General features: G+C 35.9%; 2 protein-coding genes across 2 annotated transcripts in view; both read right to left on the bottom strand.

The window, feature by feature from the left end:
* LOC126817978 (cytochrome P450 10) overlaps positions 1-17214 on the bottom strand; it is a 35659-nt gene extending 18445 nt beyond the window's left edge. Inside the window, exons 1-5 of the mRNA XM_056100261.1 lie at positions 17105-17214; positions 11961-12878; positions 11468-11587; positions 10338-10481; positions 9468-9579 (exon numbers count right to left, since the gene is read on the bottom strand). Coding sequence (XP_055956236.1) covers positions 9468-9579; positions 10338-10481; positions 11468-11587; positions 11961-12878; positions 17105-17171 — 1361 coding nt within the window. The 5' untranslated portion in view covers positions 17172-17214. The remainder of the gene's footprint in view (positions 1-9467; positions 9580-10337; positions 10482-11467; positions 11588-11960; positions 12879-17104) is intronic.
* Positions 17215-21146: 3932 nt separating this feature from the next.
* Positions 21147-24350, bottom strand: LOC130012405 (multiple epidermal growth factor-like domains protein 10). The gene is made up of 5 exons (XM_056100260.1): positions 23480-24350; positions 22968-23087; positions 22592-22735; positions 21697-21808; positions 21147-21487 (listed from the first exon to the last, which is right to left on the bottom strand). The coding sequence occupies exons 1-5, from the start codon at positions 24348-24350 to the stop codon at positions 21229-21231; spliced, it is 1506 nt and encodes a 501-aa protein (XP_055956235.1). The 3' UTR covers positions 21147-21228.
* Positions 24351-27963: the final 3613 nt, after the last annotated feature.

Raw genomic sequence — 27963 nt, 5'->3', positions numbered from 1 at the left:
ACATGGTGTATTGTTAGCACAGTTACCGCATTTATTCTTACACCCCATACCATACAGACCTGCAGGACAATCTAAAATAATAATCAGAATAAAACTATAATTTATACCATAAAGAATAACACAATATGTAATAGTATAATAACCATGGACCAACAATCTAGAACAATGAAATTAATGAAATGAAAAGGGATTTATAGCGCCCTACTTTCTGCACCGACTGACCAAATGAAGACGGGCATAAGCCATACAGTGTTTAGTCTCTTATGGTCAGCGCTCTTTTGGTTATCAAGTACCTGTTTTATGGAATAATCTACCATTTAGTTTAAGATGTTGTACATCTCTATATTCTTTTAAAAAAACAACTTAAAACACATTTATTTAATCAGGCTTTTATCTGACTTTGTATACAATCGTTAACATGTCCATAATCTTTTTGTTTATTTATGATTACATTGTCACTTGGTAAAGTGTCCCTGAACATGTTATATGAAAGGGCGCACTATAAATATGCTGTAATAATAATAATAATAATAATACAGTGGAAGAAAATATAACTCCATTTTCTATGAATAAAGATGGTCTGATTCGAATTTTTAGAACAACAACAAAATTACAATACTTGTGCCATACCGTGTTCTGTGGAGGAACACGCCAATGATAACACTGGACGACTAGACACTGTCCTTGCCAGGACATTACGTACATCAGATGTTAGCGATTTAACTCCTTTAACCGCGGACTTTGACAATCGAGACAATTTCCCCTTCCGTTGTGTAGACATAGTTTTCCAGTGAAAAGAAATGATACAATTTCCCATTCGACAAACCTCGACAGACTCGCCGATATTCTACATCTAGCGCAGAAAAATACCGTAGTGGTCCGTGTGACAATTTCCAAATACCGTCCGCGAATAGAAATTATTTCAAATTTTATGTGAATGTTTTTTTAAGTGCTAGAATGATTCCTATGATTGTGTACGTAGTAGATATAGAAATAATTATGTTTTGACTTTCTTAGAAAATATGCAATTATCGCTTTACTTTGGGAAATACAATGACAATGTAGAAATGGTTCCACTACTGATGTACGTCTTCCGCCTTACCGATACATACATAATTGTAGCCAAATGACAATGGTGCACTTTTAATTCTATCTATGTCATGAAATAGAAATATTCTATTTCTGAAATAACGATTTTATTCCAGAAATAGGGAAAACATGGGTCAATTTCGATTGCCCATTGGCGCAAGACAAACCTCCGAGACATTTTTAATTTTTTTCAACATCACAAGATTTCGTTCTACTGAACACCAGAATATTAGAAGATGTTCACCATTCATACAAATACATATATATAGGCCTAGACTCAATCAGTCAATGACTGAATCAATGATACTAGGCCCAAATGATCAGATGATAACTTAAATTAAATGACAAGTTATTGATAGAGTCTACTACGTTGCATATTATGTCGAAAAAGTCGATCCCAATTTTTGTACATGACACCAAGCACAACAGTTAATATGACCAGAACAACAAAAGTGGAAAATGGTCAGCAAAAAAATAACATGAATATTTCTAACTCGACTAACATGGTGCCTTACCGTGATTGTTGTTGTTTGTTAGTTGTATTTTACGTCCACTTCCACCGAGGTGATTTAAGCTATTATTAATATGGCGGAGATACGCTTACAGTATGCGCATGCGTGATAAATGACGTAACTGAGCTGTGTGAATATGAACTGACATGGGAGGTGATCAGGCTGGAAAACATACCCTTTCACCCAAGGGGTTGGTATTTTACGGTTAACCGAGCACTACCGAGATATTCTAAAAATAAACTCGGCAGGGGTGGAAAGTAGATTACACAGGTTTCTAAATTCGAGGACCGATTTTGGTCCTCGAAAACCCGATGGTCCAGCAATTGTTGGTGTGCAAGCATACAAGTGTCCCCCAATTCAATGATCTGCCCACTCACCATACACACACACATAAAACCATAATAGCACGATAGAGCCTACAGTTTTTAACTGATTTTGTTTTTCAAATGTGGTGTGAAGCACTAGGACCTTTCGATTTTCAGTACTCCGTAAACTTCTTTTCGAAGGTTACCATCTTTGTCCGTATTTTTTTTCAAATATTATGTGACGATGAGAGGACGAACCCTTATGATATTCAGCATTCTGTGACCTTCTGTTCCTTAATATACCCCCCCCCCCCCTCCGCCAGCTCTCTGAAAGCCTTGTTCACGTCATAGAGGCTTCACTTTTACAATTTTGTGTGAAGCATTGTGATGAACTTTATTGATATTCAATAGTTAGCGATCTTCTATTCCGGCGTTATACTCTCCATTCTTTGAAATTCGGTGTTCCGCGACAAGGATGACCCCTGTTAATTTTCAGCAATATAAGATTTCTGTCCTAGCGATATAACAAGCACGTGAACACGATAGAGATTAGATTTATTGATGAATACTAGATCCTTATTCAATTTATTAAACAACCAAGTTTTCCTTTCGAATAATCTGCTGTTGAGGCATAGATGCTGCGTGGGCGAGGAATAGATGCTGCGTGGGCGTATCTCCACACTCTGTGTCGCTATCGTTCAAATTTCTTTTGAATCATTAGTGTCACAAGCAGAGGAACCCTATTTATTTTCGGCGGAACAATGAACCTTATTGATTTGCAGCGCCCCCTTGTGAACGCGTTAGAGCCCAGAGTTTCCAAGACTTTTTATTTAAAATCTGCTCCAAAGCATTTGTGCCACAAGACAATAAACTCTGTGTCTAGCTTTAATCTAAAACAAAATATGGTCTGAAAACCATGCAAAAAATGACATATTCTACTAAACGTCGCTTAAACATTAAATTGAAATAATTTAATACGCATGTCTGTAATTCAAAGCTTCACACATTAAAGCTAACTTTTGAATTTCATATTTGGTGTGAAGTATTGGGGCCATAAGACGATGAGCCCTATCGATTTTAATCATATTTCAAATTTAGTGTGAATTATGGGTACACTATCAGCCACCCCTACGGAAGCGTATAGGGGTCATGCAAAATTGTGTAGACGGTCTCAAGATCCTGCGATCCTGTGATACTTTCTCGAAATCCCGTGATCATCTGGTAATTTTCTCGAGATCTCAATTTAATGTTCTCGAAATCCCCTGATAATTTTCCTGAGATATTGACATCCTGTGTAAATTTTCTCGAGAATTCGAGTTAATGTTCTCGAGATATTGACATCCTATGTAAATTTTCTCGAGATCCCGAGTTAATATGAAACCTTATATGGTAGTGTCTCCACGTTGTGAAATAACCATTGTTCCAATACTTCGCACCAAATTTGATAACAAAAAAATACTCTAACATTTGTTACAAAGGAATACTGCTAACTAATGAAAGAATAAACGGACAATCGATAGGGTACCCATGATTTACACTAAATTTGAAATATGATTAAAATTGATAGGGTTCATCGTTTTATGGCCCCAATACTTCACACCAAATATGAAATTCAAAACCCTACCAAGTTAGCTTTAATGTGGGGAGCTTTGAATTACAGACATGCTTGTTAAATTATTTCAATTTAATGTGTGGGCGACGTTTAATTGAAAATGTCATTTTTGTATGGTTTTCGGACCATATTTTGTTTTAGAATAAAGCTAGGCAGAGAGTTTATTGTCTTGTAGTACAAATGCTTCGGAGCAGATTTTAAATAAAAAATCTTGAAAAACTCTGGGCTCTAACGCGTTCACAAGCTTTACCGGAAAATAGGAATAACCCTATAACAAAACCTCAGGGAGCGCTGCAAATCAATAAGGTTCATTGTTCCGCCGAAAATAAATAGGGTTCCTCTGCTTGTGACACTAATGATTCAAATCTTGAAAAATTCTGGGCTCTAACGCGTTCACAAGGTTTACCGGAAAATAGGAATAACGCTATAACAAAACATCAGGGAGCGCTGCAAATCAATAATGTTCATTGTTCCGCCCAAAATAAATAGGGTTCCTCTGCTTGTGACACTAATGATTCAAAAGAAATTTGAACGATAGCCACCCAGTATCTATGCCTCAACAGTGTCAGCAGATTATTCAAAAGGAAAACTTGGTTGTTTAAGGATCTAGCATCCATCAAAAAATCTAATCTCTATCGTGTTCACGTGCTTGTTATATCTCTGGGACAGAAATCTTATATTGCTGAAAATTAACAGGGTCATCCTTGTCCGGAACATTGAATATCGAAAATACGTTAAAAACAAGGTATTTAAAGAATGGAGAGTATAACGCCGGAATAGAAGATCGCTAACTATTGAATATCAATAAAGTTCATCACAATGCTTCACACAAAATTGTAAAAGTGAAGCCTCTATGACGTGAACAAGGCTTTCAGAGAGCTGGCGGAGGGGGTGGGGGTATATTAAGGAACAGAAGGTCACAGAATGCTGAATATCATTAGGGTTCGTCCTCTCATCGTCACATAATATTTGAAAAACAAAAATACGGACAAAGAGGGTAACCTTCGAACAGAAGTTTGCGGAGTACTGAAAATCAACAGGTCCTAGTGCTTCACACCACATTTGAAAAACCAAATCAGTCAAAAACTGTAGCCTCTATTGCGTTAACAAGTTTTTCGGAAAAGGGAGATAACTCAAGAACGACAAGGTGCGCTAGAAGCAAGCGAGACCGTCTTCTCGTGACCCTAATGCTTTACATTGAATTTGTAAGCTGTAAGCTCTATCGTGCTATTAAGGTTTTCGGGAAAGTGTGTGTGTGTGTGAGGGGGGGGGGGCTAAATACGTTAATACGTTAAAACTACGTGCACACATAAAAATACCCGAGATCTCGAGAAAATTTACATAGGATCGCAAGATCCCGAGAACATTAACTCGAATTCTCGAGATCTTTAAGACGGGATGGGAGATTCTCAAAAAAAATTATTATGGGATTTCGAGAACATTAAATTGAGTTCTCGAGAAAGTATCACAGGATCGCTGTACTTTTATTTGCTTACCACATATGCTTTTTTATTTATGTTGAAAAGTAATAAGATCTTCTCCTGATTTCATGATGGATGTTATTACAGGTAGATATGGTGTTTACTGTCAACAAGTATGTAGCACTGGATGTCGAAATACTGCATGTGATAACTCCACTGGTATCTGTACAGTTCTAACTGTACACAGGGTTACTATGGTACCAACTGTCAACAGTCCTGTAACAGTGGATGTAAAGACAACTATTGTAATAAAGATACCAGTGTCTGTACACGAGGTTGTATAAGTGGACGCTATGGCCCAACTTGTGCATCAGCATGTACTATAACTAACTGTAACGGTAACTGTGATAGGAATACAGGACAATGCTCTAGCTGTACACAAGGCCATCGTGGTACCAACTGTCGATACAGCTGTAACAGTGGATGTATAGACAGCTATTGTAATAAAGATACCAGTGTCTGTACACGAGGTTGTATAAAAGGACGCTATGGCCCAACTTGTGCATCAACATGTACTATAACTAGGTGTATTGATAACTGTGAACGGGATACGGGAGAATGTTCTGTCTGTAAAGAAGGTTACTATAGTACCAACTGTTAACAGTACTGTAACAGTGGATGTAAAGACAACTTTTGTAATAAAGATACTGGTGACTGTACCTATGGTTGTACTAACGGAACATATGGTCCCAATTGTGCATCCACATGTGAAGTAACTAATTGTCTTGTTAATTGTGGCCGGAATACTGGACTGTGTAGTGCATGTAAACACGGATTATTTGGTCCAAACTGCCAATTACCCTGCTCTGATGAATGTATTGGGGGTTGTGATAATGTCACTGGTACTTGTACTAAATGTAAACCTGAAATAGTTGGACCATATTGTAACATGCCATGTGGATCTGGATGTGTCCAAATCGATGCAAAGTTTACAAAAACCTGTTATAGAAATGGAACATGTAATACCTGTATTGAAGGAAGACATGGTGATAGATGTGATCTGAAATGTAGTGAAGGATGTGTGGTTGGATGTCTAAGAATTGATGGAAGATGCAGTAATTGTATCAAAGGTAAATGTAGATATCTTCCAGGTGGTGTTTCAGGGGGTTTATTTGTTTTATTTCAATCTGATAAATTAAGAAACTGTTGTATGTACGGTATCAGAATCCCCTCATATTTATTTTAGGTAAAAGTGGATCGACATGTAATATAAACTGTGGTACATATTGTACGGTCTGTCTACAGGATGATCCCAACGATTGTTCAGAATGTGTACCACGGAGGACAAGAAATAATTGTACTGAGTGTAAAAATATATTAAGTAAATTGTTTATGTTATTATTCTAGATGGTCTGTAGTAGTTTAAGTATTGATATTATCATCGATTGCTCTGTTTCTACAATTATTAATTGTTCTTATGATTCATATTGTATATATCGCTGATGATGTATTATTCTAGATCGGGGGCCGCGGTAGCTATCTAGGAAGTCTCGGGTTCGCTACCGGTTTTGGCAGGGAATGATCCAAGGCTTTTTCCTGCGTGGTATAATAAACTAGTGTGCAGACTAACCCCTGTAACTCCGGGATTTCTAGTCCTACGGATAAACCCTATCGATAGTCAGAGTTCCGCATTGATTTCACCCAGAGTTACTGTCTTTGTAACAGAAACTAGCAAAGGGTTCTATACTTTCTGAGATATTTGTTTTTACAAAACTTGATGGGATTACTTGACTGATCATAAGGAGAAACCCGATCCAAATTCAGACTTGCCAATCAATTGTATTCATAACATCTGAAACCCGAAAGCCATGCTTTAAGGTTTTGATCAATGAAAACACCATCTCTTTTCTGTTTACTATTATAACAGATTTCACCACCCACCACCTTTTTGCGACACAACTCTGCTTGTAACTGAGATTAAATGTTCAAATTTGTTCATTGTGTGATTTCTATGACGAACATTTTCTTGCCAATGGACAATTTGATTGGTCGACACTTTTGAACACGATAAAATTGATCCTAGTTGTGTGAGAGGGATGAAACTTGCGGCGTAGTTTCATTACAGCAATCCCTTTACTATGTTCGATGATGAGCAGATATAAGCGATTTGATTTGTCGGTGCTTTGGAACACGATAATTCTGAGTTTAATTGAGTGAGAGTGATAGTGTATAGTTTCATAATCAGCATTAACTGCCCAGGTTCGACGCCTTATTATAAAAGAATGCGCAAAAAAAATTAAATGGAGTACAATTAGGATGCACAATAATTGGCTTGTTTTCTTTCAAAATATGTGCAGATAGCAAAGTAATGAAAACCTTATGTTATACATCTTGGATACCACATTGATCGGCATTGAATATTCGCTAGGCCGCTACAGTTATAGGAATGCCATCGGTGCGGCTTAATGAGCCCCCAATATTAGCATTTTTCCTTCTGAAAATCAAATTCTAGAACATTCTCTTTGAGCATTAGAAAAATAAATAGAGGTGTTTGAAGTATATGTAAGTAAAAACTATGTCCTATTTAGTGTAAATGGGTATGTAAAAGGCACCATTCTGCCCGGACAAACAATGCACACGCCACTGAGCCAATGATTGACGCCGCGTGATGTGACGTCATGTATTGAAAGTGGTCATCTTTTACAGAGTCATTAAAAGACTTTCGTAATCCTCTATGAAACAGATTGCTTGGATACTGCTAACTTTACTTCAAAACATAGTTAGTCAACGAAACGTGCACACAGACACCAGTAACTGAGTCGTCAAAATATTTATTAGCTAAAAAAAACTCATGACAATATCGAAAAAATTAACTTTTGAACTGATTATCGATGCACAGAACTGGAGGTGGTTATTAAAAATTGTTGAAAATCAATAGGCTTCTACATTTCAATCAGACAGACAATCCATAAATTATTTTTAAAAGATCTATGGGTTCTGGTAGTACAAGAAATGCGAGCTAAATCACGGCAAAAGGACAGACACACAGACAGAGGTGACGGCAATATGTCGGGCTATAAAATTTAGTAATCTGTAAAAAAAAAATAATACGTTGTATGTGACCATTCAATGGTTTCTGTGTGTTTTTCCAGAAACCAAAACCATATAAAAGTCTTACATGATTTATTTTAATATACCGCCCCGACACTGAATATCAACTGACTAAATAGCTATAATACCACTTTGAAAATCTAGACAGGTCTTCAACTAATTTAATAAATACAGTATAAACACTAAATACTATTATTTTGCTTTTATATAATTATAATTATAAATACCAACACTACAAATATCAATATAAATTTTGCATTCAAATTTCTTTGAAACGTTATTACTATCTTTTTCAGATAAAACATATAAAACAACCTGAGCTACACAAAATCATCTGACTTAACTATTCTTTAGAAAAGATCGTATTATTATCCCAATAAAAAGTTTTATAATATAAAGTAAAAACCCAATGAAATCAGTAATCTCTTCCTCAAGACAATTTTAACAGATTTTAAAGATTAGGTAGTAAATTGTTGATAAGCATTGATCAAAGGGGTGTAACCCAGTATTGGGCGTCATAAACTGTTGAAAGTCAATTGGCACCTTATCCTTATATTATTAATAAAAGAAGCAATAGTCCTACAAATTAAAAAAATGTAAATCGGGTGACCATCGTAGCCTCTAAGGATATCGTAACAAAGGAGCATTATAATCAATCTACCAAACGTTAAAGGTTAATTGACTTCTTCTTATTATGTAGTTATCCATTCTATGAAAACAATCGTTTAAAAAGTTTCGCAACAAAGCCACATAACTCAAACAACGAACAAAAGCAATATTTAGAAACTAGTAGCGTTCTACATTTACATCGCTAGAAAATTTCAATCGTATCGGATGCAAGCTGTGTTCAAAAACAAAAACAAAAAAAACCCCATAATACAATGATATTATTACATGAAGAGCAAAATGTAGTATCAAAATAAAGGGGATAATTCTACACATCAGATTATTTTGATCAGACATGACTTCCATTAACGTATGGATTTGCCTCTTTCTTTCGAGCAGACTCCGAATTAACATATGTCTCATCTCGTGGTTGGTTTGAAGTTGACGCTATATTCAAGTTTGCATATGTCTGATCGTCTTGACGTAATCCATGTTTTGCTGAATTGTAAGGATGATTTTTTGATTGCTTTGACTTTTTTCTTGCTTGAGGACGACTGTTCATTTGGTATGAACCTGCTTCTGTTGGCGATGGCGCCGCTCGATATTTTCTGAAATTAACAAATATCTACGTTAGTATTTGAACATTAAACTACAACCATTCATATCTGATAATTCTTGTAAGCTGGTTTGTTCATGTCTGGTAAAACATCGACTTATCACCCCAATTACTACCCATTCTTGAACATGTAACAAATGCTGATTTCCAAGGAGTTGTATCCAATGCATTATAGGGTAGACGGATGTTTTATACCTTTTGATATAGAAGATGAATCCTACAACACAAACAACAGTGGCTACAACTATCCCGAACAAAGCACCAATAACACCACCAACAGCGGGGCTTACTCCTTCATCTTTTGTCTCTGAAATATACATACAAAAACGTTGGTTATAACAATAACAAATGGAGCAACAATCTCACCACCAGCAGCATGTCTTACCCATCATCTGAAATATCGATATAAACATGATCAAGAAAGTATAACGGGAGTTCGGATTTCAGGAAATTTTATTTCAAACAGCTTGTTCGAGGAAATTCAGGACCATACTTAACACTGGGAAACACTGAAAATTAAAGAAAAATAGCGGATATTACCGAAAAATACCAAAACGTTATATATCAAAAAATCACAGAAAAAATATTATGGACTCTTAAGCACACTAAATGTTTCACAAGGGTATTTAGCTCGGCGCTATTTGTATTTGGAGGGGGGCGGGGTGATGTGGGTTTTATGTCCAGGGGGTGGGGGGCAATTTTTGAGCATATTTGGCAGTAGGGGAAGGGGGCGTATTTGGCAGGGAGTGTTCGTCCTAGGTTTTTCGTGGTGTTGGGGTATTTGAATATAGAGTATTTCATCCCTGGGGAGAATTTATCCTTGGAGTATTTAGCGGGGGATATTTGTTCAGGGGTATATGTCCTTGGGAGTTATTGTTTAGGGGTATTTGTTCGTGGATATTTTTTCGAGGGGAATTGTTCGAGGCATTTGGCGGGGGTATTTCAACGGGGTTGTTTGGCCGTTGGTTAATTGGCCTTATTTGATTTTATCGGAGTTTGTCGGTTTAAATTGACTCTCGTATTCATACAAGCTCAATGTTTACTTATGTCAGATTTTGACCTTACTTATTTGTTGACATGTTGTTCCTGTAAAATCTGGCAAACATCCAACTGTTCCGCATTCTCCAGTAACAACATCACATGGTGTATTGTTAGCACAGTTACCGCATTTATTCTTACAACCCATACCATACAGACCTGCAGGACAATCTAAAATAATAATATAAACAATTTACACTATACATATCAGCAGAATAATAATATAAACAAATTACACCCCACAGATCATCAGAATAATACTATAATTTACACCATAAAGAATAAGTTATATTTATAGCATGAGTTAACAGGTTTAAACCAGAGGCCGACGGCCGAGGGGTTAAACCTGTTAACGAATGAAGCGTGCTATAAATGACTTGTAACATTGACAACTGCTCAACATGCTTATTGTTATTCCACAGAAAACCCTCCCCACTTCTCTATATGATTTCTACTAAAACTAGTGTAAAGTAGCAAAATTGTGCAACAACATTGAACATGTCTAGTTATTGCACGGTTAAGCTCCACCCAATCTACTAGAGGGAAAACAATCTGCTTATTCAACGAAAAGAACAAAGGAAGATTTCTCAGCTATGTTACAATAGATGTAATAGTAAAATAACCATGAACCAACAATGTAGAATAATGAAATGAAATGAAAAGGTTAAATTTAAGGTCCTGCTTTTCTGTACTGACTTGGCTAGAAGACGGGCCCACGCCATACAATGTGCCATGGGGAAAATTTGTCCCTGAAGGCGGCGCTACGGCCTACTCTTATTTCCAATTCCAACTGTCAAGGGCTCTTTTACGTACACGTCAATGTGTACATCCTCCGTCCTGCACCACTGACAAGAGTAAATCCGCTTCGGATAAAAACCGAGAAACTTGCTCGTTCATCAACGGCATCGAATCAGAGATTTCCTAGTTAGCGTGCCAGTGTCTTATTCACTGAGCCACATCGGCTCCCGATCTGGAACAATACATAAGTAATATATATATATATATATATATATATATATATATATATATATATGAATCATAAGGACAATTAATAATTATATAAACATATAAACTACCAGGGCAATCTAGAATGATATTAACATTTAAACCATTACATACAATCTAGATAATATAAACAATTTACATAATATATTTACCTGCCGTACAATTATTACTTGTCTTCCCTGGTACACATTCTGAACAATCGTTGTGATCATCTTGTTGACAGGCAGTACAATAAATACCACAGTTTCTATTACATGTCGATCCACTTTTACCTAATATAAATATGAAATGAAATTAAAATGAAATGGGGTTAAACATCCTAATGAAGATGGGAATACACCATGCGCTATGTTATGAGGGGCATTACGACCTACTCTTATTTTAAATTCCGACTGTCAAATGATCTTTAACGTTTACGTGCACGACAATTTGTACACGGAACCTCGGGTGTACACGGGAACTCGGTTTTTCGTCCCACCCTGAGCAACAAAATAAATATGAGGGGTCTTTGTTACTGAGGGCTTAATGGAGGGGGGGGGGGGGCGTATAATTTGTGGTCGTACATATAACAAAATATTCTTCGTTTATCAAATTGACAAAAACCAAATAACCCCTAAACAACCACCTTGAAGATATATAAATTACCCTTGATACAATTACTGCATCTTCCACCGATTCTTCGACATCCAGCCACACATCCTGTACTACATTTCAGATCACATCTATCACCATGTCTTCCTTCAATACAGGTATTACATGTTCCATTTCTATAACAGGTTTTTATAAACTTCGCTTCAATTTGGACACACCCAGATCCACATGACATGTTACAATATGGCCCAACTCTTTCAGGTTTACATTTAGTACAAATACCAGTGACATTATCACAACCCCCATTGCATTCATCAGAGCAGGGTAATTGGCAGTTTGGACCAAAGAATCTCTGTTTGCATGCACTACACAGTCCAGTATTCCGGCCACAATTATCAAGACAGTTAGTTACTTCACACGTGGATGCACAATTGGAACCATATTTTCCGTTAGTACAACCATAGGCACAGTCACCAGTATCTTTCTTACAATAGTTGTCTATACATCCACTGTTACAGGACTGTTGACAGTTGGTACCATAGAAACCTTGTGTACAGACAGAACATTCTCCCGTATCCCGTTCACAGTTATCAATACAGTTAGTTATAGTACATGATGATGCACAAGTTGGACCATAGCGTCGACTTATACAACCTCGTGTACAGACACTGGTATCTTTATTACAATAGTTGTCTTTACATCCACTGTTACAAGACTGTTGACAGTTGGTATCATAGTAACCCTGTGTACAGTTAGAACACTGTCCTATTGTCGTGTTACAGTTACCTATACAGTTGGTGACTATACATGATGATTGACAGTTGGAACCATATCTGCCTTGTATACAATCATTGCACCTGCTTCCTGTAAAGCCTGGCAAACATCCACCTGTACAGATACCAGTGGAGTTATCACATGCAGTATTTCGACATCCAGTGCTACATACTTGTTGACAGTAAACACCATATCTACCTGTAATAACACCCACCGTGAAATCAGGAGAAGATCTTATTACTTTTCAACATAAATAAAAAAGCATATGTGGTAAGCAAATAAAAGTATGCGCAATTCCCCGAAATTTGTCATGTGCAAGACCTGCAGTTATTGATTACAAACATATCATGACAGATCTTTGGAAAATAAACATGGTAACTAGTCATCCTTGTATTACTATTATCAATTCATAAAAAATGTTTTCTATAAAAGTACACTTTTAACTTTATTTTCATTTTAATGTTGATGGATAAGGTTTTAAATTGCTCTATGATGCGATGGCTACGGAAGCGTATAGGGGTCATGCAAAATTTTGTAGAAGACCTCGAGATCCAGCGATCTTGTGATACTTTCTCGAGAACTCAATTTAATGTTCTCGAAATCCCATAATAATTTTTTTTTGAGAATCTCCCATCCCGTCTTAAAGATCTCAAGAATTCGAGTTAATGTTCTCGGGATCTTGCGATCCTATGTAAATTTTCTCGAGATCTCGGGTATTTTTATGTGTGCACGTAGTTTTAACGTATTAACGTATTTAGCCCCCCCCCCCCACTCACACACACACACACACTTTCCCGAAAACCTTAATAGCACGATAGAGCTTACAGTTTTTACCGGATTTGTTTCAAATTCAATGTAAAGCATTAGGGTCACGAGAAGACGGTCTCGGTCGCTTCTAGCGCACCTTGTCGTTCTTGAGTTATCTCCCTTTTCCGAAAAACTTGTTAACGCAATAGAGGCTACAGTTTTTGACTGATTTGGTTTTTCAAATGTGGTGTGAAGCACTAGGACCTGTTGATTTTCAGTACTCCGCAAACTTCTGTTCGAAGGTTACCCTCTTTGTCCGTATTTTTGTTTTTCAAATATTATGTGACGATGAGAGGACGAACCCTAATGATATTCAGCATTCTGTGACCTTCTGTTCCTTAATATACCCCCAACCCCCTCCGCCAGCTCTCTGAAAGCCTTGTTCACGTCATAGAGGCTTCACTTTTACAATTTTGTGTGAAGCATTGTGATGAACTTTATTGATATTCAATAGTTAGCGATCTTCTATTCCGGCGTTATACTCTCCATTCTTTGAATACCTTGTTTTTAACGTATTTTCGATATTCAGTGTTCCGGACAAGGATGACCCTGTTAATTTTCAGCAATATAAGATTTCTGTCCCAGAGATATAACAAGCACGTGAACACGATAGAGATTAGATTTTTTGATGGATGCTAGATCCTTATTCAGTTCATTAAACAACCAAGTTTTCCTTTTGAATAATCTGCTGACACTGTTGAGGCATAGATGCTGGGTGGCTATCGTTCAAATTTCCTTGAATCATTAGTGTCACAAGCAGAGGAACCCTATTTATTTTGGGCGGAACAATGAACCTTATTGATTTGCAGCGCTCCCTGATGTTTTGTTATAGCGTTATTCCTATTTTCCGGTAAACCTTGTGAACGCGTTAGAGCCCAGAATTTTTCAAGATTTGAATCATTAGTGTCACAAGCAGAGGAACCCTATTTATTTTCGGCGGAACAATGAACCTTATTGATTTGCAGCGCTCCCTGAGGTTTTGTTATAGGGTTATTCCTATTTTCCGGTAAAGCTTGTGAACGCGTTAGAGCCCAGAGTTTTTCAAGATTTTTTATTTAAAATCTGCTCCGAAGCATTTGTACTACAAGACAATAAACTCTCTGCCTAGCTTTATTCTAAAACAAAATATGGTCCGAAAACCATACAAAAATGACATTTTCAATTAAACGTCGCCCACACATTAAATTGAAATAATTTAACAAGCATGTCTGTAATTCAAAGCTCCCCACATTAAAGCTAACGTGGTAGGGTTTTGAATTTCATATTTGGTGTGAAGTATTGGGGCCATAAAACGATGAACCCTATCGATTTTAATCATATTTCAAATTTAGTGTAAATCATGGGTACCCTATCGATTGTCCGCTTATTCTTTCATTAGTTAGCAGTTTTCCTTTGTAACAAATGTTAGAGTATTTTTTTGTTATCAAATTTGGTGCGAAGTATTGGAACAATGGTTGTTTCACAACGTGGAGACACTACCATATAAGGTTTCATATTAACTCGGGATCTCGAGAAAATTTACATAGGATGTCAATATCTCGAGAACATTGAGTTCTCGAGAAAATTTACACAGGATGTCAATATCTCAGGAAAATTATCAGGGGATTTCGAGAACATTAAATTGAGATCTCGAGAAAATTACCAGGTGATCACGGGATTTCGAGAAAGTATCACAGGATCGCAGGATCTCGAGACCGTCTACAAAATTTTGCATGACCCCTATACGCTTCCGTAGGGGTGGCTGATAGTGTACCCATAATTCACACTAAATTTGAAATATGATTAAAATCGATAGGTCTCATCGTCTTATGGCCCCAATACTTCACACCAAATATGAAATTTCAAAAGTTAGCTTTAATGTGTGAAGCTTTGAATTACAGACATGCGTATTAAATTATTTCAATTTAATGTTTAGGGCGACGTTTAGTAGAATATGTCATTTTTTTGCATGGTTTTCAGACCATATTTTGTTTTAGATTAAAGTTAGACACAGAGTTTATTGTCTTGTGGCACAAATGCTTCGGAGCAGATTTTAAATAAAAAGTCTTGAAAAACTCTGGGCTCTAACGCGTTCACAAGGGGGCGCTGCAAATCAATAAGGTTCATTGTTCCGCCGAAAATAAATTGGGTTCCTCTGCTTGTGACACTAATGATTCAAAAGAAATTTGAACGATAGCCACACAGAGTGTGGAGATACGCCCACGCAGCATCTATTCCTCGCCCACGCAGCATCTATGCCTCAACAGCAGATTATTCGAAAGGAAAACTTGGTTGTTTAATAAATTGAATAAGGATCTAGTATTCATCAATAAATCTAATCTCTATCGTGTTCACGTGCTTGTTATATCGCTAGGACAGAAATCTTATATTGCTGAAAATTAACAGGGGTCATCCTTGTCGCGGAACACCGAATATCGAAACTCCGTTAAAAACAAGGTTTTCAAAGAATGGAGAGTATAACTCCGGAAACGAAGGTCGCTAACCATTGAATATCGATAAATTTCACGACTCCAAAGCTTCACACAAAATTGTAAAAGTGAAGCCTCTATGACGCGAACAAGGCTTTCAGGGAGCGGGGGGGGGGGGTATATTAAGGAAGGTCACAAAATGCTGAATAACGATAGGATTCGTCCTCTCATCGTCAAATAATATTTGAAAAAAAATACGGACAAAGATGGTAACCTTCGAACAGAAGTTTACGGAGTACTGAAAATCGAAAGGTCCTAGTGCTTCACACCACATTTGAAAAACAAAATCAGTTAAAAACTGTAGGCTCTATCGTGCTATTATGGTTTTGTGTGTGTGTGTATGGTGTGTGTGGGTGTGGGTGTGTGTGTGTGTGTGTGTGGGGGGGTTAATACGTTAAAACTACGCGTACACATAAAAATACCCGAGATCTCGAGAAAATTTATACAGGATGGCAAGATCCCGAGAACATTAACTCGAATTCTCGAGATCTTTAACACGGTATGGGAGATTCTCGAGAAAATTATTAGGGAATTTCGAGAACATTAAATTGAGTTCTCGAGAAAGTATCACAAGATCGCATGATCTCGAGGTCTTCTATACGCTTCCGTATATTACAATTGACTGGTGTGAAAATTAAGAAAAACAAATTCTATGTTTAATCACTTGGGTGAAAATTATAATTGACTTGCGTGAAAATGGCAAAAAACTAAATTAATTATATTAAAATTGACTTGGTTGAAAATTACAAAAAGTAAATGACAATTATTTTTCATGGCGAGCTTGGGTGGCCGAGTACATTGAATACATTGTACATCATAAGATATTTTATGTTTGAGGTTGACAAGGAGTGGGGTGCCTATAATACCTTGTTTGTTTTCCCCCGAAAACTACTGTTTTCTCTGACTTCTAAAATAAACTTATGTGAACCATACATATACGTCCGGAAATGATATCGTTAGTGTCAGTGTCTCTCCCTTCTTTGTGAACTTTGAGCTTTATATGGAAAATGTAAAATTGCTACACACACCCTTTTGCAATCTGTGTACTACTACTACACGACGAGATCAAGTACATGTAATGGTAAGAATAAAGCATTTTAACATAATAATTCAAGGATATGGAGCTTAAAATATCTCATAGTTTCTTACCTGTCATATAATAGAAATAGAATAATAAAAATAGTATGCCAAAGCTTCCAATACCTAGACAAGCCATTTTATAGATCGAACATTGGCTAAACGTGACAAAGTTATTTAGTCCCAATTATTACCATTTCGCAACAAGGAAGAAAATTATTGTGGTTTATCATGGTTTAATAATTGCATACATTCTGTCACAAATTGTATGCAGAAAACAGATTTATCAATATTTCATAATGGGTGCATTGTCGATATACATGACTCGAGTTTAAAAAAGTCCTTTCACACACAGTCACGCCTTATATTATGTTAATGGCGAATGTAAACTGAACTAAAGGATAGAATATAGATTATTAGTGAATTATATAAAATAGCCTTTCAATTATTTGTTGTGGCATTATAAAGTATTGTATTTTAAAAGTTGAATAATAAGTTGACAGATTTAAATATGATTATGGTCATTATATTCACCTGTAAAGTCATCGTGTTATTCTGTATTGGTTAATGGCCTGTTATTATGTCATAGGTATTGAATGGTATTGAAGTCAGATTATTTGACGTTCTTTTGAACGTCTATGGGTGATATTGGCAGGCTAAAAGTATTGACGTCAGTATATTGACGGAGAAGTTGTAGTATTTTTTTTTGAGCAAACCATCAATACTATTGAGATCAATACTATTTATGAAAAAGTTTGTGCGTGTATGGGCCACTTTCGGGGTGCGGTTTTGGCATTTGCAATTCATCATTACAATTACTGAAATTCGACTAACTTGCAATATATTAGTTAGGAACCAAATAAACAAGTCTATAAGTCCCCCCTCTCTCTCTCTCTCTCTCTCTCTTCTCTCTCTCTCTCTCACCCTCTCATGTATCACCCCAAAACTTTCACATTACACATGAACTCCGCAAAGGCCAATAAAAAGGACACACTTTAATTGAGGCAGTATAAATTGAAAAGCTCACAACCCATCAATTACATTTCTATAAAAGTACACACAGAGACATTAAAGGTCTGGATGTGTCCAAATGGAAGCGAAGTTGATCGAAACCTGTTATAGAAATGGAACATGTAATACCTGTATTGAAGGTAGACATGGTAATATATGTGATCTGAAATGTAGCACAGGATGTGTGGCTGGATGTCGAAGAATCGATGGAAGATGCAGTAATTGTATCAAAGGTAAATGTAGATATCTTCCAGGTGGTGTTTCAGGGGGTTTATTTGTTTTATTTCAATCGATAAATTAAGAAACTGTTGTTGTATGTACGGTATCAGAATCCCCTGTTCAGAATGTGTACCACAGAGGACAAGAAATAATTGTACTGAGGGTAAAAATATATTATGTAAATTGTTTATGTTATTATTCTAAATGGTCTGTAATAGTTTAAGAATTTATATTATTATCGATTGCTCTGTTTCTACAATTATTTATTGTCCTTATGATTCATATTGTATATATCGCTGATGATGTATTATACTAGATCGGGGGCCGCGGTAGCTAACTAGGAAGTCTCGGGTTCGCTACCGGTTTTGGCAGGGAATGATCCAAGGCTTTTCCTGCGTGGTATAATAAACTAGTGTGCAGACTAACTCCTGTAACTCCGGGATTTCTAGTCCTACGGATAAACCCTATCGATAGTCAGAGTTCCGCATTGATTTCACCCAGAGTTACTGTCTTTGTAACAGAAACTAGCAAAGGGTTCTATACTTTCTGAGATATTTGTTTTTACAAAACTTGATGGGATTACTTGACTCATCATAAGGAGAAACCCGATCAAAATTCAGACTTGCCAATCAATTGTATTCATAACATCTGAAACCCGAAAGCCATGCTTTCAGGTTTTGATCAATGAAAACACCATCTCTTTTCTGTTTACTATTATAACAGATTTCACCACCCACCACCTTTTTGCGACACAACTCTGCTTGTAACTGATATTAAATGTTCAAATTTGTTCATTGTGTGATTTCTATGACGAACATTTTCTTGCCAATGGACAATTTGATTGGTCGACACTTTTGAACACGATAAAATTGATCCTAGTTGAGTGAGAGGGATGAAACTTGCGGCGTAGTTTCATTACATCAATCCCTTTACTATGTTCGATGATGAGCAGATATAAGCGTTTTGATTTGTCGGTGCTTTGGAACACGATAATTCTGAGTTTAATTGAGTGAGAGTGATAGTGTATAGTTTCCTAATCAGCATTAACTGCCCAGGTTCGACGCCTTATTATAAAAGAATGCGCAAAAAAAATTAGATGGAGTACAATATATTTATGATGGGATTAGGATGCACAATAATTGGCTTGTTTTCTTTCAAAATATGTGCAGATAGCAAAGTAATGAAATCCTTATGTTATACATCTTGGATACCACATTGATCGGCATTGAATATTCGCTAGGCCGCTACAGTTATAGGAATGACATCGGTGCGGCTTAATGAGCCCCCAATATTAGCATTTTTCCTTCTGAAAATCAAATTCTAGAACATTCTCTTTGAGCATTAGAAAAATAAATAGAGGTGTTTGAAGTATATGTAAGTAAAAACTATGTCCAATTTAGTGTAAATGGGTATGTAAAAGGCACCATTCTGCCTGGACAAACAATGCACACGCCACTGAGCCAATGATTGACGCCGCGTGATGTGACGTCATGTATTGAAAGTGGTCATCTTTTACAGAGTCATTAAAAGACTTTCGTAATCCTCTATGAAACAGATTGCTTGGATACTGCTAACTTTACTTCAAAACATAGTTAGTCAACGAAACGTGCACACAGACACCAGTAACTGAATCGTCAAAATATTTATTAGCTAAAAAAAACTCATGACAATATCGAAAAAATTAACTTTTGAACTGATTATCGAAAATCACTGAAAGTTAACAAAAGTAGTCCTAGTAATATGACAGTAACGCATTATACATATAAGAACAATATGTTAATAATTGCAGCCTAGCGAAATTTAAGTGCACAGATCTGGAGGTGATTATTAAAAATTGTTGAAAACCAATAGGCTTCTACATTTCAATCAGACAGACAATCCATAAATTATTTTTAAAAGATCTATGGGTTCTGGTAGTACAAGAAATGCGAGCTAAATCACGGCAAAAGGACAGACACGCAGACAGAGGTGACGGCAATATGTCGGGCTATAAAAATTAGTAATCGGTAAAAAAAAAATAATACGTTGTATGTGACCATTCAATAGTTTCTGTGTGTTTTTCCAGAAACCAAAACCATATAAAAGTCTTACATGATTTATTTTAATATACCGCCCCGACACTGAATATCAACTGACTAAATAGCTATAATACCACTTTGAAAATCTAGACAGGCCTTCAACTAATTTAATAAATACAGTATAAACACTAAATACTATTATTTTGCTTTTATATAATTATAATTAAAAATACCAACACTACAAATATCAATATAAATTTTGCATTCAAATTTCTTTGAAACGTTATTACTATCGTTTCCAGATAAAACATATAAAACAACCTGAGCTACACAAAATCATCTGACTTAACTTTTCTTTAGGAAAGATCGTATTATTATCCCAATAAAAAGTTTTATAAGTAAAAACACAATGAAATCATTAATCTCTTCCTGAAGACAATTTTAACAGATTGTAAAGATTAGGTAGTAAATTGTTGATAAACTTTGATCAAAGGGTGTGTAACCCAGTATTGGGCGTCATAAATTGTTGAAAGTCAACTGGTACCTTACTCTTATATTATTAATAAAAGAAGCAATAGTCCTACAAATTAAAAGAAATGTAAATCGGGTGACCATCGTAGCCTCCAAGGATATCGTAACAAAGGAGCATTATTATCAATCTACCAAACGTAAACGGTTAATTGACTTCTTCTTATTATGTAGCTATCCATTCTATGAAAACAATCGTTTAAAAAGTTTCCCAACAAAGCCACACAACTCAAAACAACGAACAAAAGCAATATTTAGAAACTAGTACATTTACATCGCTAGAAAAGTTCAATCGTATCGGATGCAAGCTGTGTTCAAAAACAAAAAAACCCCACCATAATACAATGATATTATTACATAAAGAGCAAAATGTAATATCAAAATAAAGGGGGATAATTCTACACATCAGATTATTTTTTATCAGACATGACGTAGATTAACGTATGGATTTTCCTCTTTCTTTCGAGCAGACTCCGAATTAACATATGTCTCATCTCGTGGTTGGTTTGAAGTTGACGCTATATTCAAGTTTGCATATGACTGATCGTCTTTACGTATTCCATGTTTTGCTGAATTGTAAGGATGATTTTGTGATTTTTTTGACTTTTTTCTTGCATGAGGACGACTGTTCATTTGGTATGAACCTGCTTCTGTTGGCGATTGCGCCGCTCGATATTTTCTGAAATCAACAAATATCTACGTTAGTATTTGAACATTAAACTACAACCATTCATATCTGTTAATTCTTGTAAGTTGTTTTGCTCATGCCTGGTAAAACATCGACTTACCACCCCCCAATTACTACCCATTCTTGAACATGAAAGAAATGCTGCATGATTTCCAAGGAGTTGTGTCCAATGCATTATATGGTAGACGGATGTTTTATACCTTTTGATATAGACGATGAATCCTACAATACAAACAGCAGTGGTTACAACTATCCCAAACAAAGCACCAATAACACCACCAACGGCGGGGCTTACTCCTTCATCTTTTGTCTCTGAAATATACATACAAAAACGTTGGTTATAACAATAACAAACCAAGCAACAATCTCACAAGCATGACTTATCCATCATCTAAAATATCGGTATAAATATACATCAAGAAAGTATAACGGGAGATCGGAGTACATGAAATTGTATTTCAAACAGCTTGTTCGAGGAAATTCAGGACCATACTTAACACTGGGAAACACTGAAAACTAAAGAAAAATAGCGGATATATATTACCGAAGAATACCAAAACGCTATATATAAAAAAATCACAGAAAAAATATTAGGAACTCTAAAGCACACTAAATGTTTCACTCGGGTATTTAGCTCGGCGCTATTTGTATTTGGAAGGGTATTGGTGGTGGTGGTGGTAGGGGGTGGTGATGTGGGTTTTATTTCCCGGGGGAATGGGGTGGGGGCAATTTTTGAGTATATTTGGCGGTGGGAGAAGGGGGCGAATTTAGCAGGGAGTGTTCGTCCTAGGTTTTTCGTGGTGTTGGGGTATTTGAATATAGAGTATTTGATCCCTGGGGAGAATTTATCCTTGGAGTATTTAGCGGGGGATATTTGTCCTAGGTGGTAATTGTTCAGGAGTGATTGTTCAAGGGTATTTGTTCGCGGATATTTTTTCGAGGGGATTGTTCGAGGCATTTGGCGAGGGTATTTCAACGGGGTTGTTTGGCCGTTGGTTAATTGGCCTTATTTTATTTTATCGGAGTTTGTCGGTATATATAGACTCTTGTATTCATACAACACCAATGTTTACTTATGTCAGATTTTGACCTTACTTAGTTGTTGACATGTTGTTCCTGTAAAATCTGGTAAACATCCAACTGTTCCGCATTCTCCAGTAACAACATCACATGGTGTATTGTTAGCACAGTTACCGCATTTATTCTTACAACCCATACCATACAGACCTGCAGGACAATCTAAAATATAAATAATTTTCACTATACATATCATCAGGATAATAATATAAACAAATTACACCCCACAGATCAGCGAAAAGAACAAAGGAAGATTTCTCATCTATGTATATATATATATGAATCATAAGGATAATTAATAATTATATAAACATATAAACCGCCTGGACAACATTTAAACCATTACAGTCCATCTGGACGAATAATATAAACAATTTAGAAAATATGTATTTACCCTCAGCACAATTATTTCTTGTCTTCCCTGGTACACATTCTGAACAATCGTTGGGATCATCTTGTTGACAGGCAGTACAATAAGTACCACAGTTTCTATTACATGTCGATCCACTTTTACCTGATATAAATATGAAATGAAATTAAAATGAAATGGGGTTAAACATCCTAATGAAGATGGGAATACACCATGCGCTAGGCTATGAGGGGCATTTTGCCCAGAAAGCTGCATTAGGACCTACTCTTATTTTAAATTCCGACTGTCAAATGATCTTTAACGTTTACGTGCACGACAAATTGTACACGGAACCACCGTTGCACACGGGACCTCGGTTTTTCGTCCCACCCTAAGCAACAAAATAAATATGAGGGGTCTTTGTTACTGAGGGCTTAATGGAGGGGGGGGGGGCGTATAATTTGTGGTCGTACATATAGCAAAATATTCTTCGTTTATTAAATTGAAAAAAACCCCAAATAACCCCTAAAAAACCACATTGAAGATATATAAATTACCCTTGATACAATTACTGCATCTTCCATCGATTCTTCGACATCCAGCCACACATCCTGTACTACATTCCAGATCACATCTATCACCATGTTTTCCTTCAATACAGGTATTACATGTTCCATTTCTATAACAGGTTTTTGTAAACTTTGCGTCGATTTGGACACACCCAGATCCACATGACATGTTACAATATGGTCCAACTATTTCCGGTTTACATTTTGTACAAGTACCAGTGACATTATCACAACCCCCAATGCATTCATCAGAGCAGGTTAATTGGCAGTTTGGACCAAAGAATCCTTGTTTACATGCACTACACAGTCCAGTATTCCGGCCACAATTATCAAGACAGTTAGTTACTTCACATATGTATGCACAATTGAGGCCATATGTTCCGTTAGTACAACCATAGGCACAGTCACCAGTATCTTTATTACAATAGTTGTCTTTACATCCACTGTTACAGGACTGTTGACAGTTGGTACCATGGTAACCATGTTTACAGACAGAACATTCTCCCGTATCCCGTTCACAGTTTTCAAAACAGTTAGTTTTAGTACATGTTGATGCACAAGTTGGGCCATAGCGTCCACTTATACAACCTCGTGTACAGGTACCATTATCTTTATTACAATATTTGTCTATACATCCACTGTTACAGCTGTATTGACAGTTGGTACCATAGTAACCCCGTGTACAGTTAGAACATTGTCCTGTATTCCTATCACAGTTACCTATACAGTTAGCAACTATACATGCTGATTGACAGTTAGTATCAGTAAAACCTGATCTACATCCGTCTCTACAGCCACCAGAATCTTTGTTACAGTAACTGTTTATACAACCCTCATTACATCTCTGTTGACAGTTCATACCATAGTAACCCCGTGTACAGTTAGAACATTGTCCTGTGTTCCTATCACAGTTACCTGTACAGTTAGTAACTATACATGATGATTGACAGCTGGTACCATATCTGCCTTGTATACAACCATCTGTACAGTTACCAGTGGAGTTATCACATGCAGCATTTAGACATCCAGTGTTACATACTTGACAGTAACCACCATTTCTACCTGTAATAAAAATTACCTTTAAATCAGAATAAGATCAAATATCTTTTACAATAAATGAAAAAGCCCATACATGGTATGCAAATAAAAGTACACATAATTCTCTGAAATTTTTCAGGCAGTAATTGATTACAAAATATCATGAAACGTTATTGGAAAACAAACATGGTAACTTCCCAAGTTATCCTTGTATTATAATATCAATTCATTTAATGTCGTTGATTAAGATTGTCCTATGACACCTAACAAGCTTACGCGACAGCACTCTACATACTAATATGGAGTGGATTTGTTGATGAATCTCAGATGCTGTCTGCTGCAGTGATGTGTTTGAGAGTGTAAGTTTATGTGTTTATGTGAAAGATGTGTTATAGTACATATTTTGATATACATGTAATTACTTATCTAAATTAACTAATTGCTTTAAAGTGAATAAGTTAATCTTTATTCCGAACCCTGATCGTTCTAATCTGAACACACTGTCTTATCTATTCACCTTTTCTGAACATCTATCTTAAAATAACTTAATATTACTTAACATACATCTTAGTCATTGATTTAGTATGTACCTATATTTGAGTTAGGTCTCAGTAATGTAAATATGTTAATTTATATCACATTTTGTATTATATGTTTAACCCTTATCATGTATATGTTCAAACATGTCTAGTTAATTATTATTAAGATGTTTTAATTTAAAAATTGGCGATAGCGACTGGGTATAAATATAAGAGACGAAATACGGACAATTATGTTCATTCGTTAATAAACCCAGTTCGACGTCAAATAATAAATACTTATGTTTCTTATAGCCTAATAATTCATTTAGTATGTATGTTTATTTTATGTATAAAATTATGATGCGAAATAGTTTACTACACTTATTCAGATAGTATGATAATACTTTATAATCGCTTATTGATTAATGTATGTTTCTTTTATACATAATAATATGATAATGTGAAATAGCTTAGAATTACACTTGGTCACATAATATATGCTAAAAGTATATATTCAATTATTCATTAATAGATAATTTGTAATTGATGTTTTAATTATAATTTCAATATATCTTTATTTGTGTTATCATGTTCATTCGTTAATAAACCCAGTTCGACGTCAAATAATTAGTAATTATGTTTCTTATAGATTAAAGCTCCTTAAATAATAAATATTGTGAGAGCGCTGTGCTTCGACTTATTAGAGGTACGCACACCCAGCATAAGAGTCCTAAAATACTTCAAGCTAGTACAAACAAAAAGAGCACGCTCGCAGATGCAGTAATACTACACATGTTGGTTAGCTTGCTATGTGAGTTCTCAAATGAACGACATTCGTCACCACTTCATATCATATAAGTAGCCACTGTAGATTAAGCTTCGGACCACATAGTCTTTTATTGTCGTCAGTATTATATTTACAGTTTATTAGACTTTTATTTTGGAGGACGAATTCTTTTTGCGAGGTGGGCTTGGGTGGCCGAGTATGTGGATACGGTGTACATCATAATAAAGACTTTTGGCAAGCGTAAATTTCTGGTCCGTATCGCGTATCCGTATGGATTTTGCTTGTGACGTCATCAATGTGTGTGTATTTTTCATACGTGACACGGCACACGGATACGGCAGCACGTATCGAACAGCTTCCATACGGAAAAGGTCCGTATAACATTGTCGTGTCCTTTTACCGTCATTTTTGCTACTTTTAGACGCTGAAATGTTGTTTCGGAGCGTTTTTTGAATCTTTGTGTATTCTAGAACACGAAGGTGTATATTTGATGTGATTTTAACCATGATGGTTGAACTACGTGATAAATTTAGGTAGGCGGGACATTGCAAATCTGGTAAAGAGGTATAAACTTTCTGAAATGATACATTAGTGAAACCAAAAATTGCAGTCGAGTCGAAGATTTTAAATAAGATTCGACATTAATTTTTTTTAATACCTCGGCTCTAATAGGCACTTGACAAGTATTGATGGTGATCTTGGTAGATATCTGTCATCATGCTGTAATAGAACTAAGCTCAGCTGATCGACGCACACGTACGCGACGCGAAAATCTGCCAAAACTCTAAAACTACATTGACGCAACACGTATCACGTAAACGATACGGATACGTGATATGGATGGGAAAATTCCGCTTGCCAAAAGTCTCTAATGTCTTTTATATATGAAAGTTTGTCATGAGTTTGACAAACAGTGGTCTGCCTACAATACCACGTGGGTTTCCCCTAATTACTGCTGTTTTACCTGACTTCTAAAAGCTTGTCATACGTCCAGAAATGACGTCGTTAGTATGTGTGAATCTCTGCTCAGGTGTGAGTTTTATGTGGAAAATGTAAAATTTCTATTAAACCGATTTTTGATGCATGCACCATCTCCATACCCGTGTGCAATGTGTGTACCACACTCATGAACAGGACACGACGACACTGGAAAGAATTAATCATGAATTTTAAGGTAGAAATTTAAAGATATGGTGCTCAAAATGTTTTACACTTTCTTACCTGCCAGATAGTACAAACAAAATAATAGTGTGCAAATAATTGTGTTTATTCTGTCAAAATGATGTCACGCCTGCTATTCTAGTGTTGAATATTAATTTAACCAACGGCTAGAATCTATATAGGTTATTAGTGAATTATATAAAATAGCCTTTCAATTATTTGTTTGCCGTTATGAAGTATTGTATTTTAAAAGTTGAACAATACGTTGACAGATTTAAATACGATTATGGTCATTATATTCATCCGTAAAGTCATCGTGTTTTTCTGTACTGGTTAATAGATCTGTTTTATTGTGTCATAGGAAATATATGTGAGCTACGAAGTTTTATCCCGGATTTTGTTTTGCAATTTATCATTACAATTACTAAATTCGACAAACTTGCAATATGTTAGCTAGGAAACAACGGACACCAGACTACGGAATATACAAGTAATCCCGTTGCCAATGCTATAACTTGTTTACATTCTCGCATATAATATGATGAAGAAGATATGAAATCTATATCAAATAAATAATGAAATACGTTTCTTACCTGTCATATAGAATACAAAAAATAATAAATATATCCCACTTAAACATCCATTACCTAGCCAAGACATTTTACCTAATATCACTAGTTTTAGTTAATAATATTTCAACCAGGTAGTAATATAAGATTGACAATAGTCATTATCTTTATCGGGATATAAGGAAAAAGTTTAATCAAAAAAGAGTGAATATTTTTAATGTCGTGTAATCAACTCTTTGTATCACGCATTTCATTGTTAGTTCCGCTGAACTATATGCAAGGGGCCATACTATATACCGGAAAACACCGGAAAACAACGAAAAACAACCGGAAAACACCGGAAAACAACCGGAAAACACCCGGAAAACACCATTTTATACTGAATACCGGAAAACA

The sequence above is a fragment of the Patella vulgata genome, chromosome 4 (genome assembly GCF_932274485.2).
Source record: "Patella vulgata chromosome 4, xgPatVulg1.2, whole genome shotgun sequence".
Classification (NCBI taxonomy): Eukaryota; Metazoa; Mollusca; class Gastropoda; family Patellidae; genus Patella; species Patella vulgata.
The sequence above is the reverse complement of the archived record's forward strand: the minus strand, read 5'-3'. Positions and strand labels throughout refer to the sequence as shown.